This window comes from Neophocaena asiaeorientalis, unplaced genomic scaffold, assembly GCF_003031525.2.
Source record: "Neophocaena asiaeorientalis asiaeorientalis breed wild unplaced genomic scaffold, Neophocaena_asiaeorientalis_V1.1 scaffold118, whole genome shotgun sequence".
In the NCBI taxonomy this organism is placed as follows: domain Eukaryota; kingdom Metazoa; phylum Chordata; class Mammalia; order Artiodactyla; family Phocoenidae; genus Neophocaena; species Neophocaena asiaeorientalis.
Window position 1 is genome coordinate 2,632,231 of NW_020175528.1, and position 14,836 is coordinate 2,647,066.

The following is a 14,836-nucleotide window of genomic DNA, read 5'->3' on the forward strand; positions in this document are numbered from 1 at the left end:
GGTGGTTAAGGGAAGTAAGCAGAATACCGCTTCCCTTAGAGAAGATTCTTACTTTTGCTATCGTGTTTCATGTATGCTTTCAAAAGTAAAAATTCGTTTATTCAAATCTAGAGTGCAAACATTTAGTAACGTTTTGTTTTAATTAGTGCCTTGTGAAGTTGCCACTGATTTTAATCATTGTTGTCTGTCATCTACTCAGTGTGTGTAAGTTACAGTCATTAATATTGGGTCTGCTCAGAATGTGTTACATGAGAATTTTCATAAATTGCTTATTCTTCAAGAAGAATACTAGATTTGGATCATTATCTTGTATATCAGGTTTTGAGGTATGGCTGATTTATAATATTACATAAGTTTCAGGTGTGCAACACAGTGATTCACGGTTGTTAAATATACACTTCATGTACAGTTATTATAAAATATTGGCTATATTCCCTGTGCTGTATAGTTTATCCTTGTAGCTTTATTTTTTTTATAAATTTATTTTATTTATTTATTGTTTTTGGCTACGTTGGGTCTTCGTTGCTGCATGCGGGCTTTCTCTGGTTGCGGTGAGTGGGGGCTACTCTTTGTTGCAGTGAGTGGGTTTCTCATTGCGGTAGCTTCTCTTGTTGCGGAGCACAGGCTGTAGGCGCGTGGGCTTCAGTAGCTGTGGCACGCGGGCTCAGTAGTTGTGGCTTGTGGGCTCTAGAGCGCAGGCTCAGTAGTTGTGGCACACGGACTTAGTTGTTCCGCGGCATGTGGGATCTTCCCGGACCAGGGCTCAAACCCGTGTCCCCTGCATTGGCAGGCGGATTCCCAACCACTGTGCCACCAGGGAAGCCCAGCTTATTTATCTTATCCATGGTAGTTTGTACCTCTTAATCCCCTACCCCTATATTGCCCCTCTCCCCAAAGGTAACTACTAATTTGTTTTCTATATCTGAGAGTCTGTTTCTTTTTTGTTGGATCAGTTTTTTGTTTGCTTGTTTGTTTGTTTAAATTTATTTTTTGGCTGTGCCTAGTGGCATCCCAGATCTTAGTTACCTGACCAGGGATGGAATCCGTGCCCCCTGCAGTGGAAGCGCAGAGGCTTAACCACTGGACCGCCAGGGAAGTTCCTGTATCAGCTTTTTTAATACGTGGAATATAATTGCAGTAGACATATAATACTTCTGACTGATTTACATGTGCCCGTAAAAATTATTCAAGGGAAATGTGGTATTTAAATTAGTTAAGAAGGGTATTCCTTGGAGTACTTTAAATTTTCCCCAGCAGTGTGTCAGCTGCATCATAGTTTCCACCTCTGGTTACAGTTATCATGGTTGTTAATCATGTGACACTTCTGGACCTGCTGCCTCCCAGGCCTGAGTGGTACCTTCTAGGTGTGGCAGCTATTGCTTTCCAGTCTGGAAGCACAATATTTTATTCATTTTAGGGTTCATTGGTCCCAGACCTACTTGTGCATTCCTGCTGTCAGTGGCTGGAGAACTGGCATTTGGTAGTTGGAAGGCAGATAAGATTTTTACAGACATTGCATGAGTAGATCTGGCTGTAAGTTAAAGGGACTGTCATGGAAAAGTATATAAGATATATTAGGAAATCAGGATAGTTTGTGTCAAACGGTTTAAATCAACATGAGTAAGTCTCTTTTCAAAAATACACTTGTAGTGAATGCAGTTGGAGCAACATTGTAGTTTCTTCATACTGTCCATAATGGATACTGCTTTAATAAAAATACATTTTTAAAAGCTATTTTTTGTGACCTAAAAAGGGTTTGTTTTGTTTTCAACTTTAGGGTGAAAACACAGCATTGCTATCAACTTATCCTTCCAATGGAATGATAGATTTAAAATATTTTCCATATTATGGGAAAAAATTGCATGTAAGTATTTAGAAGTTCTTAAGTGGTAGGGACTCTTGGAAAATTGGTAGTCTGTATTAAAATGCCAGTTGTCTGGATTAGGTAGACGTATGCCCTATGTAACGTGTGCATCATCTATTCTGGTTTTTAAATACAAATGGTGATGGCAAATGGAGACTCCAGATCTTAACTACAAACACAAAACCAAAGCAGCTAAGTTAAAGGATGATTATTTTCAAAATACAGTTTCCTCTTTCATTTCTTAGGGTGTGCTTATTTAAAGAATATAGAGAAGTAGTAAAGAAGTCATTATCCAGAGAATAACTATTATTGTAGCGTAATTTCTTCCATAGTTTTTCTTTAAGTATGTGTATATAAGTAGCATTTCGTATGTATACTAGTAAACTTTTTATTTTGAAATGATTTTAAACATAAAGTGGCTAGAATAGTACAAAGGGTTCCTATAGACCCTTTACACAGATCTCCCATTTGTCTTATTAGTCTCCATATATATATATACACATATATGTATGTATATATATGTATATAAAATATATATATATAATTTTTCCCCCTGAACCATCATTGGCACTCAGTGATAAACATGGTGCCTCTTTACATTAAATTTCCTAAAAATAAGGACATTATCATATATAACCATTAGCATTGATACTGTACTATTATCTAATCTACAGATCTTGTTGAAATGTCACCAGTTGTTCCAATAATGTCCTTTATTGCAAAAAAAAAAAAAAAAAAGTTTTTTCCTGGTCTAGGATGTTACACTGTTAGTCACCTATAACCTGGAACAGTTCCTCCATCTGTCTGTTTCATGCCCTTGAGCTCTTCAGAAATGAGTACAGGCCTTTTTTGGCTTACTTTGTTGGTTTATGTTCCTCAGTTTGAGTTTATCTGATGTTTTTCATGATCAAATGTAGGTTGTACATTTTCGGCAGGAATGCCTCAGAAGAAATGTTATGTCCTTTTCAGAATAGCATATCAGGAGGGACGTGGTGTTGAGTCCCATTAATGGTGATGTGTTAACCTTGTTAGGGTGGGGTCAGCCAGGTTTCCCTAATGTAAAGTTACACTTTTTTTTTTCTTTGTAATAAGTATCATGTGGGGAGAATACTTGGAGAATTTATAAAATTATTTCTCCTATAACTTTAGCATTTGTCAATTCTTTCCACAATCAGTTACTAATAGAATTGTTCTCAAATGTTTTTTCTAATTTCATCTTTTCTTTTTCCATTTACTAGTTGGCATTCCACTCTAAGGAAGAGCTTTTCCTTCTCCACTGTTTATTTATTTATATCAGTATATTCTTACGGATTCTTATTTAATTCAGGGGTTATATGTTATAATCATTTATTTTGGTGCTAATGTTGTCCCAGATTTGGCTGGTGGGAGACCTTCAGGCTGGCTCTGGCTCCTGTGTCCTTTAGACATGTTCCCTTGATTCCTATAGCACTTCCTTACTTTCTGGCACCACAAGATGTTCCAGGTTCTTCTTGTACTTTCCTGCCTCAGCCCTGGAATCAGCCCCTAGTTCCTTTTAGTGAAGAATTGTATTTAGAAACCACAGTGATGGCAAAACAATTTTGAGTATACTTTTATACCAAGTCACACAGCAACCATAAGTAAGGATGTTAGAAACCCAAGTAACATAATCAGTGAGGTAGATCTTCTGCATGTTTATCAAACATACTAATATATAGATAGATACAATACATATCCTTCTCAGACACCCAGAACAGTCACAAAACTTTATCATAAAAAATGCATGCTCAAGTTTCATAAAATAGAAATATATTACAACAATACTTTCTGATCACAATGCAGGAAAACTAGAAATTATTGAAATAAAAGGGCCCTTCCAAAAGAGGGAGGAGGTGGTAACTCTCTAATCAACTCTTGGGGAAAGGGGGAAACTCAAACCAAGATTATAGAATATCTAAAAAACAATGAAGCACAACATAACCACAACCTATGGAATACGTTTAAAGCAGTGCTTAGAGGAAAATTCATAGTCACAAACACTTTTATCAATAAAAATTAAAGTGAAAATAAATGAATATCCAGCTAAGGGGGAAAAAAAGGTAGAGGATTAAAAAAATAATAGATCTAATTATTAAATTAAAATCTTGTTTTTTTAATTTTACAGAATAAACAAACCCCTGATAAAGTGTAAAGTTATTGCAGAATTTGAATTAATGTATTTTCCTTTATTTGCCAGGGGAGCTATCTACAGCCATTAGTTGCCGTCCAGCTCAGCTTTGGTAATAGAAATGACATAAACGAAGTCACAGTTGAGTGCAAGATTGATGGATCACCCAACCTAAAAAACCAGGATGATCGTGACAAGTTTTTAGGACGCGTTGTATTCAAAATCACCATGCGTCCATAGTAGGAGTTAAGATATCTCCACAGAGTAAACGTTGTGTTGTCTGTCTTCATTTGGTATCAGCTGGACCTGCCATTCCAGAATTATGAGACCGCCTTGGAGAAAGGTGGAGTGGTGCATGACACTGGGGTAGCATCACAATGTGCTTCCAGACCATAGTGTTGGGTGTCCTTCAAAGTAACTGCCTGTTGCCTCTGCTGCCTTTTGAACGATGTACAGTCACCAGATAGGGACTGTGAACAGCTGATTCTGAACATGTAGGATGGGGGTTTGTCCAATTTTTATGTGGTTTAATTGCCGAGTGTCTAAAGCTTAATGTGCTGTGCTATGTAAATATTTTATAGATTTAACACTGGTTAACTGTCAACATTTTGATGCCAGCAAAGTTTTAGGGGATAAAATGGTACCTGACCAACGTCAAATGACTTTATAGCTGCAAGAAATGCAGTGTGTGGAGAAGTTCTGTATGTGAGCAGGAAAAAGGAAAATAAAAGTGGATTTGAAAGGTTGTCTTGGATGTTTTGTAAAATTATTTTTTACATGCTGAATTAGTCTGTGGATCTTTCTGACTAGGAGCACCAACTTTTTGTTGTAAAACATGTAAAAACAAACAAAAAAAGTGACGGGGTTATTTTCAGTGCTGGAACTAAATCTTTTAAAGTATTAAGATTAAAGTATTTTAGACCCTAGATAAAAACTGCATCTTTAGGTTAGCCAGTAAGAATATGTGCACCTAAATTTTTACGAAATTAAATTCATAAGATTTAAATTGTATAATAGTTTGTGAAATCTTGCTACTGCTTTTATTTAGCAGACTGTGGACTCTACAAATTGAAATATAAACACTTGGAACTTATTCAAAGCTTCCAACTGAACAGTTTTATTTCAGCATTGTCTTATTAGAGTCATGAAATATTTCCTCCTTCAGTCTGAGGTGTTTGGTATGATTCTTTGTCATAACGTGAGCTACTTTCTCCTCTGTTGAGAAAGGTGTGCTTCCCACATGATCTGTGGTTTTTTTAAAGCCTATTTTTAAAAATTGTTACTTTTCTCCTTAAAAAAAGGCAGGGCTAATATTCTTGAGGTTTTCTTTGTGTTGGTGCAAGCCAGGACGAGTGGGACCCAACCCAGCTGGCTCAGGAATGGCTGTCTGGAGGAAACATGAGTGCTCTGGGTGGCCTTGACTGGCCAGATGGGCCTTGGTGGCTCAGGAATTGCTGTCTGGAGGAAACATGAGTGCTCTGGGTGGCCTTGACTGGCCAGATGGGCCTTGGTGGCCCAGGAGCAGCCTGAACGCTTGGGTAGTTGTCACTCAGTGCCATTGGGAGGTTTGCTCTGTCACTAAGATCTTAGTGATAACAGATTTTCATTGTAGAAGCCTCCTTTGCAACTGAAGAAAATGATTCTTGGGGTTGTTAGTAAAGCAAACCTACCCTGTCTCTTAAGAGTATAAAGCAAGGAGAAAAGACGCTGTGATGGCAGAGCAGTGTCATGGGCTGCAACCAGGACACCGTTTTAGTTGGCCAAGTGTGAACAGGTCCTCAGCAGCTGTCAACTCTGGCTCACGTGAAATCCATATCATTAAGTATTCAGTTAATTTTGTATTTTTGTATCTTTTGAAGTATAGTGTGGGTGGAATTTTTGTTTTAATGAGCTTAGGCAGAAGCAAAGCAGTTCTCAGAACATGTGACAAGAATTGAGATATCCAGAATGGGTGAGTGGGTTTTGGAAAGAAAGAAAAAAGGGACATAGACATGAGTCCCATTTGTGCCTCCTTGGTTCAGAAGGTTGGTCGTGGCTTGGCCCCTGACTGCCTGTGACCTTAGTTGACGCACCCAACTCTTCCTGGCTCTCTTTTGTGTTGAAATTAGGGGAGTTTAGCAACTTTATCCCAAGCCTGCTGTGGGCCAGGTAATGAGTTGCCAGACTCTGAGGATAAAGAGATGAAGAGATGTGGTCTCTTGAAAATCTTAAACTAGGAGGGAACAGGCTCTGAGATGATGGCAGGTACATGTGAGGGAGGTGGGGGGGCCTGGGTTATTCCAAAGGTCCCCCGAGACAGTCAGTATGGGAAGGGGCTGGGTCTGTATGCAAAGGGTGACTAGGAATGAAGGGAGCCCTGGACGTGCTTTGAGTCTGCGTTTCTGCTACATTTCAGGTTTTCCTCAGAGCTTCACTGGGCATCTTGTTAACAGGCAGGTTCTGATTCCATAGGAGAGATTCTGTACACTCAGCAGCCTCCTAAGTGATGCCTAGCCTGCTATTCACAGACCACAGTTTGAATAGCAAGGGGACAAAGGACTAAAGACAACCAGCTTTGCATCCTCAAGCGGTTGAGTCTGGCACTAGTCTGATTACTGGATGGAGAAGACTCCACTGTCAGTTGACTTTAGCTGCTACTTAAAATTCAACAGGTATGTTATATATCTAGCTCAAAGAAAATTATGTGTTAGTTTCCGTAGATCTCCAAGCTGTTTTATACTTGGAATTTTTTTATACAAATGAACTCTTATTTCACTTTGATCACTTCCATGGGTGGGAGGGAACAAATTACAGTCTAGTTCAATCCCAATTTGGACATACAGACTCAGCCTTAGACCGTATTATAGTGTCTTAGTAGGGTTTTCTGTACAAGATGAACTCTCCCTACCTCGAACGTGTGTAGTTCGTCCTATAACTTAAGCCGCGTTGTCCTTTCTTAGTGGTAGCTTCCCTGCCACATGCAGCAGTGAGATAAGAAAGGCTGGTCTGTCCTCTTCACGAAATCCGGTAGGACTGCCTATCACTGAAGGTACAGTCTGTGAGGAGGACTTCCCAGATTCTGTGTAGAGTCTGTTGGAAGAGAGAACTTCACGTGAAATCCCCGATCATTCATTGTGGAAGGAGAGGGAGGGAAAATTGGCATTAAATCTTGATTTGCATTTGATTGTTTGGAAATCTCAGGCCAGGGTACTTACCCTTCTGAGCTGCGGTTCTCATTTTAACTGTACAATGAGGGTGTTGCCCCCCTTCAGGGCGGTGAGGATTAAATGAGAAAATATATATGCCACGCCAACATGTAGTAGATGTTTATAAATGTGAGTTTCCAAAGGCTCCCCCTCCTTCCAAGGTTTTTCGGGAGTGTTTCCTTCCTGGTAACTGGAAACAGGGTAAGTACGGTGTTGCTGCTGCATTGGCAGGTTGTTTATCACTGGGAGGGGTGTGGTAGAGAAGGAGTTGAAAGTCCTTCCTGGCTGCCTGTGGCCTTGTGCAGCAGGTTTGTATGAGGGCAGGGGTCACAGATGGGTGAATTTGAAACTGTCGTCCACGTGGGATTTTTCATTTCCCTTGGCTTTTCTTGCTTTAATAAATTTGTCAAGTTGGAGTTTAAAGAAGGCTCAACAGGATCTGCTACATTGGTTTCAGAGTTTTTCAGCTCCATTGGTTCCCGCATAGAAGGAGCTGTGTTTTGAGCCGCGGGTCTTTGTGCGGCGCCTCCCTGAGACCGGCCTGCGACTGACTGGTACTCCAGGGAGGGAGATCTGTTCCCAGGAGGGCTTCCTTCATACTGGAGGGCACACAGAGATCAGTGTGTCTGCTTTTTCAACAAACCAATTTCGTGACATTCCAGTGACTTGTCCTTCAAATAAGTCACTTCACAACTTTTCGGGAATGGTTTCTGCATTTGCTTTCAGGAGCATGGAACAGCCTTTAACCCTTGTCACGGATGGCAGGATTTGTCCATTGAGGATGGGCTTGCTTTTTAGGAACAGAATTCACTAGGGAGTCAAGACTGGTAAGGGCTGATATTTGAGTATGAAAACCAAAGCGGAGCATGTCTCCTAACCCTCTCTTTCCAGATTATTTGTGTGGCCTTGGGATAACTCAGAAGGGCCTTCATAAGAATAAACTGGATTTGACTGGTGACCAACCAGCTAGTGACAGGCTAGCGTTAGTTCTGGATTTGCTTGAAGACAGGACCACTCTATCCACTCAAGTATGAGTCTGTCTGGAATTGGAGAGTGTGCAGGGCTGCTGGCTCAGGTGACCTTGGGGTGGTGCTGAGCTCCCAGAGACCTTCTGCTGACACTCACGCGTCCAGCGCCCCTTCTGTTCTGCAGGTCAGAGCCCCAGGTCTCTAACGCCAGAGCCGAGGGAGAGTGAGGGGTGACATGAAGTGGCAGGCGTGGGTGCCATCTTGTTTTGGCATTAGCCTTGTTCCTTGTGATCTTCCCTCTGGGTGGCTGAGAAGAGCTGAGATGGCATGGAAAGGATGGACTTCCTGCAGAATTATGTGCACCCTCAGATAAGAGCTCTCTTGGGTGGGAGGGAGTTGAGATGTGTTGAGACTGTATGGCAGGGTAGGGGGCAGGCAGTGGTAACTGGAGTGAAACTAAGGGTCAGGCAGGAAGAACCAAATGAGGCGTGGCAGGGAGAGGCGCCAACAGAGATGACCGAGCATTCAGAGCGCTTGCGGGTGCCCTTCTGAGACCATTCATCCGGGTTTGGACCTACTGCTGATGAAATCACTGTGGTAAGCAGAATTGGGGCCCCCGTGACCTCTGCCTTCTGGTGTCACACCTGTGCTTATGTTGTATCCCGTGGCAATAGGGACTTCGCAGATGAAATTAAGGTTACTAACCAGTTGACCTTAAAATGGGGAGATTATCCTGGATCATCCAGAGCGCTCAGTGTAATCATGGGAGCCTGAAGCAGAAGTCGGGTCCGAAGTGTGAGAAGACGCCCAGCTGCTCTTCTGATAATGAAGGGGGCCGTGTGGAAACAGGAGAAGCAACCGAATTCTGGAAGCCCAGTCTTCCCTGAGCCTCCAGAGGAGAGCCCAGCCCAGCCCAGCCCACCAAGACGGCTGACCACAACCATGGAGAGAATAAATGAGTATCATCTGAAGCCACTAAATCTGTGGTCATTTGTTTCAGCAGCAGCTAGAAAGCGAAGATGGTCATTTTCTCAATGAAGAGCGGATGCTCCAACCCAGTACTTCTCAAGTCTCGGCATGTGATTCATTCAAGGAATCCTGTTTAAAATGCATGTTCTGACGCAGCCACGTCTAGGGTGGGGCCTGAGAGTCTGCCCTCCTGACGGGCTCCTGTGTGCTGCTACTCTGAGGATCTCCTTTGCCCACGAGGCTCTCGTGCACCGTCCTGGTCAGTGCAGCACCTGGGATTCGGAGCCAGGGCAGAGGAGGGAGGAAATGAGAACTGAGAGAAGAAAGGCCTCGGATACGTGTTGCTCGGCTGTGAACTAGTATTCACAGAGGTCGAGGTGGAGGGGTGCCCTGTGTCGTGAGCCCCTGGCTTCTGGATCGTGAGCCTCACGTCTGTGATCCGTGGCCTGCACAGCAGGCAGGACCTGGCTGCAGATGGGGCATTTCCATGTCCTGTGCTTATTTTCTGAGGCCCTGGGGGAGGACAAGAGCCTGCAGCCATGGTTCCAGCTTCCTGAGGACAGCATGGTGCCAGCCTGACCTTTAACAACGTCCTCGCCAGCATACCCTTTCTCCCAGCTGAATAGAAGGTCAGCTTCTGGGGGCCACCGGCTTGGAGATGAAGGGAACCCACCTCATCAACAAAGAAAACTCTGCAAAGTTGCTATCGCTTAGTGAGAAGGAATGGACTCATTCATTTAAAAAAAAAAATTTTTTTTTTAATTGAGCACCCAGTGTGTGCCAGGCAATGTACTAGGAGCTTGGGGTACACTGGGGGTCAAAACAAGATCCCTGCCCTCGTGGAACTTAACAGCCCAGCAACTACAGCAAGGCTGAAACTGCTTCTGGTAGGCTGTGTGTGTGGTGGCTGTCTTTGCGGCCCTTCCAGGAGGTGATGGCCTCTGGCCAGAGTAGGCCTGGTCCACACGTTGGTCACACCTTCAGTCCACAGCCCTCAGCCAGCGCTCAGCAGGTCTGGGGAGCCTCTTTCTGAGGAGACATGTTAGAACTGACTTTAAATGGCTTTAAGTCTGGAGCCACCCAGAAGGACGGCAATAATCACACCTGCAGACGCAGTCTTCAGGATACTTGCCTTTTATTTCATTTTTTATTATTATGGCTGAGCCACGCGTCTTGTGAGGTCTTAGTTCCCCAACCAGGGATCGAACCCGCGCCCTCAGCAGTGAAAATGTGGAGTCTTAACCTGGACCGCCAGGGGATTCCCCCCCCACTTTTTTAAAAATTTGATATTTGCATTTTATAAATGCTCTGAGAGAAAGGATTGTAGAAGATTCTATCAGATCCTTAAATAACTCCAATGGACAAGAAGTTTATCTGGTGTAGCGAGCAGAATTTAAAATCCGTATTAGTTGGAAAAGAATAGTGATGTTTATATGTGTGTAGCAAGTAAATACAAGAAACACACATTAGGGTTTAAAAGTAGCACAAGGGCTCCTTGAAAATCTCATGTGGTAATTTGACTGTCATCTGGATCCCTCAGAAGCAGCTGTTTTAAAGACAGACTATCCCAAAATCCATCCAAGGAAGTTTGTTAACGAGGCCTCCTAAGTAAGGTGGTTCCCTAGCAGACCCCAAGCATCAGCCAGATTCGGGGAGCCCCAGACCTCTGTGGCAGCTTTACAAGAGGAACCCCAACTAGTGGTTACCTTCCGTGTTGAAACTGCAGATGCGAACAGCAGCCACTGGTGCGTTTCCTCCTTACAGTCTGAACGGGTTTCTTGGATGTCTTTTCCATGAAGAGCCTTCTGATTAGGGTTGGCCTGGGCAGGTAAGCACAGCCTGTTCTCTGAACTGTTGCAGAGACCGAGTGCAGACACGCCCAGTTGGGTCTTTTATTTATTTTTATTTTTTTCAAAGTCTTTTGTTTTTATTGAAGTATAGTTGATTTACGATATCACGTAAGTTTCAGGTATACAGCACGAGATATATATATGTATATATATCCTTTTTCAGATTCTTTTCCTGTATAGATCATTACAAAATATTGAGTATAGTTCCCTGTGCTATACAGCAGGTCCTTGTTGGTTATCTATTTTATACGTAGTAGCAGTCGGGTCTTTTCACCCTTTTCAGCTCTCTCCATGTACTATGTCGCCATCGTTTGTGTGTCTGCTAATTACAGGGCCTCTGAAATGGGTGGTCCCCTGAGGTAGCACTCAATCTCTCGCCGGCCCGACTGTCCCCTGCCTGCCGGGGATATACCTCTGTCCACAGCTGTCCTGCCCCGGGGATGTGTGGCTCCACGCCCGCCCGCTGTGCTCGCAGGCCTCTCTGCTGGTCAGTGCTTCTCTGTTCTATTTAGACCTGATCATTCGTGCCGTTTCCTGATGCAGAAGTATCAAGTCTGTGAAGTGTGTGTTTTCTCAGCTGTGATTGTCAGTCCCCCGAGCCCAGGAGCCTGCCCTCTGTGGCCCTCTGGTCTCCCCTCCCACCCGGCGCTGCCTGTGACAGCCCGTCCTCCAAGGCCCCAGAGGCCCCTGCACTTGTCGTCTGTCGTACTGACTTCTGGCCATACTCACTTTGCCCCAGTTCCTGAGGGATCTTGCTCAGGATTGAACATTCCTGCAACAGCGCTAAGCACTTTCACATTCATATTTCTCCTGAAATGCCTGTGAGGCATGGAGGGCGGAGGTGAGCCTCCCCTTCTGTGAGGATGGAAACAAGTCCAGCCCAGGGACTTACTTTTAGTGGAGCCGCAGTGGAAATCCAGATCTTTGCTCCAGACCTGCCATCCCATGCATTCCAGCGTTTCAACGCACTATTGAAAAGCATGGCTGTTTTTGTAAGTGCCCAGACCACCCCCACCCACTGTTTGACTTCACAGCAGCACATAAAACAGTGTTGCTGTAGAATGCAAGTGCTTTCACTTTTAAGCGGGTCTCCTCCAGCAAGGCTGCTCTGGGTAAATGCGGGTGTCCGTGTCTCTTCCTGCCCTGACCTGTCTCTGCCAGGCCCATCACAGCGCCTTGATGTTCCCCACCTCAGGCCACGCAGTCCAGGCAGGGCTGCCACACTGACCTGTTTCCAAGGGCGCGGGGTTGCCCGGGCCGAGCTCATCTGCATGCTCTTTGCAGCCACACTGGTTGGTGTCGGGGTGGCATGTGGCCCAGGCTGGTCCAAGAAGAGTAAACCCCAAGACACTGGTCAGGAGAAGCGCTGACCTCTGGGCTAGAGGGCTGGAGGGCAGTGAGGAATCCAGCAGCTGCTGGGGACCATCTGGCCACCATTTGGGGAGAGCTTGCCTGAGAAAGAAACTCACAGGGTCAAGAGGTGGGCAGGGAGGCAAACACAGGAGACTTGTGGGCACAACCATGCCACCTTCAGACACCGCCTGCTGGGGACCCCACTTCCAAAAGACACTTCCCTCCCTGGGAGAGGCTGGCGCAGGAGAGAAAGGGGCTTTGTTCTCGGCCTTAGTCATTCTTTCCTGGGCCACTGTCCCAACTAACTGCACAGATCTCAACACCAGCCTCTCGTTCCCCTCAAAACCCAGAGAACTGACCACCCTCACCCCGCCCCCAACTAACTCTGGGTCAAGTGACAGCCTGTTTGACGTGGATTTCTTTGTATAAAACTTAAAGACAATACACTTACCAGAATTGAAAAGACTGCCTTGGAGGGACTAGGGGCAGCTCTAATTTATCCTTAAGAGCACATCCTGGAGCCAGGCTGCTCGCCTTCAGTCCTCACTCTGCCCCCTGCTCAGAGCTGTGTGACAGTAACCTCTCTGTTTCCTTAGTTTTGTCTGTAAAGTAGGGCGAGTGCTTAGAAGAGTGCCTGGCAATTAGCGCTAGATGCCTTAGCTGCTTTTTATTACTGGTGTGTCTTTTTTTTTTTTTTGGCCAAGTTTCATGGTTTTATTAACACAATGTGCACACGAGCTGTCTATTCATTTTTTCACTGTGCAGCCTGGTGTTGGGATTGGTGACTGGTGGCCAGCTGGGCTGCTCTCTCCAAAACGGCCTTGCAGTTCTCGGAGGAGAGGTTGAGAGCAGTCTCAGCACAGAAAGACTTGTTGCACGTCAGCAGCACTTCAAGCTCCTTGACACTGTGGACCAGGAACTTCCGGAAGCCACTGGCAGCACGTGCTTTGTTTCCTTGTTGCTTCCGTAACTGATGTTGGGCATCAACCTTTGGCCCTTGAATCTCCTGCACACCCTGTTGTCAATGCCTCTGGGCTTCCACCAGTTCCGCTTCATTCTGACACATCAGCCTGACTGGTGCCAGATGAACTTCTTGGTTCATCAGGTTTTGACCATCTTGGGCTTCACGAGTGGTCTGAGGGTAGCCATGATCCCGGGTAGGAGATGCTGCCCGCTCTGTAGGCAGCGCCGAAGAAGAGAGCCATTACTGTTAAAGAAGATTCATTATTTAGGAACAAAGGATTTCTGTCTTCCCTCAGAGTCTCCCTGGTCCAGGCCCACTCTGACCACCGTGGGCATCTGGAGCCAGTGCCCACCGTTCAGCTTGGGAAACTTGCTAGGGGTTGGCGGCAGTTCCCTGGGGTAGTAGAAAAGTATCTTGCCCCATCAAAGACTAGTCGCTAATTCAACCTACAAATGACTAAAAGAGTTTTGCCCCAAGAGAGGTGCATCCCTGGCCTGTGATACACCTGTAGGTGCAGAGACTAAGAAAACAGCTCTGTGCCTGGCCCAGGAAGACTTTTAATTTATTTTTTTTTATTTATTTATTTTTTATAAATTTATTTTATTTTTGGCTGCGTTGGGTCTTCGTTGCTGCGCACGGGCTTTCCCTAGTTGCGGCGAGCGGGGGCTACTCTTGGTTGCGGTGCGTGGGTGTTGCAGTGCGTGGGCTTCTCATTGCGGTGGCTTCTCTTGCGGCAGGGCACGGGCTCTAGGCACACGGGCTTCAGTAGTTGTGGCACATGGGCTCAGTAGTTGTGGCACGCGGGCTCAGTAATTGTGGCACACGGGCTTAGTCGCTCCACGGCATGTGGGCTGTTCCCGGTCCAGGGCTCAAACCCTTGTCCCCTGCGTTGGCAGGCAGATTCCTAACCACTGCGCCACGAGGGAAGTCCCAGGAGGCCTTTTAAAATGGACTTCTGAGGAGAGGGCTTGTGGGGAGCCTCGTGTTGGCCCCTCCAGCATTTAAGGCTTTTCCCTCCCCGGATACAAAGATTGGGTGAGGTAAGCTCTCTGGCTGGAACTCTCTTTTGCAAGTGATTTGGTCTCTTCGTGACCTTAGGACAGTCCCTCACCAGCTCTCCCACTCAAGCTTCTCCTGTGGAGTTGTTACTGATAAATTGACATGGAAAGCAGCTGGAAGTGCTACGGACTTCATGTAGTTCCTAGTCATCTGTTTTTGACTGTGTAACAAGTTCATTCCTTCCCATGCTTGCTGGCTTCTCTGGGCAGGTGTTCTCTTGTTAACAGCTGCCCACACTCAAGTATGGAAAAATCCAGTGGCTGCTGGTTAGAACAAGTGTGTTAATGGCAGCAGTGGAAAGACAGAACTAGCTGGTACCGGACTGGCGGGGGCGGGCGGGCGTGAAGCAGCTGTTTCTGTATTGGAAACACAAACCTTATTGGCTTGAGACTTATCAGAGTGGAGCCCTCACCTTTCCATGGTCTCTTACTGGCTCATAGAAAATCAACTACTAACGTCCTGGTGGGGAGAGAAGCGT

General features: G+C 45.2%; 1 protein-coding gene and 1 pseudogene across 1 annotated transcript in view; one reads left to right on the plus strand and one right to left on the minus strand.

The window, feature by feature from the left end:
* ATP1B3 (ATPase Na+/K+ transporting subunit beta 3) overlaps positions 1-4,756 on the plus strand; it is a 44,242-nt gene extending 39,486 nt beyond the window's left edge. Inside the window, exons 6-7 of the mRNA XM_024769096.1 lie at positions 1,778-1,864; positions 4,080-4,756. Coding sequence (XP_024624864.1) covers positions 1,778-1,864; positions 4,080-4,250 — 258 coding nt within the window. The 3' untranslated portion in view covers positions 4,251-4,756. The remainder of the gene's footprint in view (positions 1-1,777; positions 1,865-4,079) is intronic.
* A 6,387-nt stretch (positions 4,757-11,143) lies between these two features.
* On the minus strand, positions 11,144-13,898 carry LOC112415942 (60S ribosomal protein L32 pseudogene; annotated as a pseudogene).
* Between the last annotated feature and the right edge of the window lie 938 nt (positions 13,899-14,836).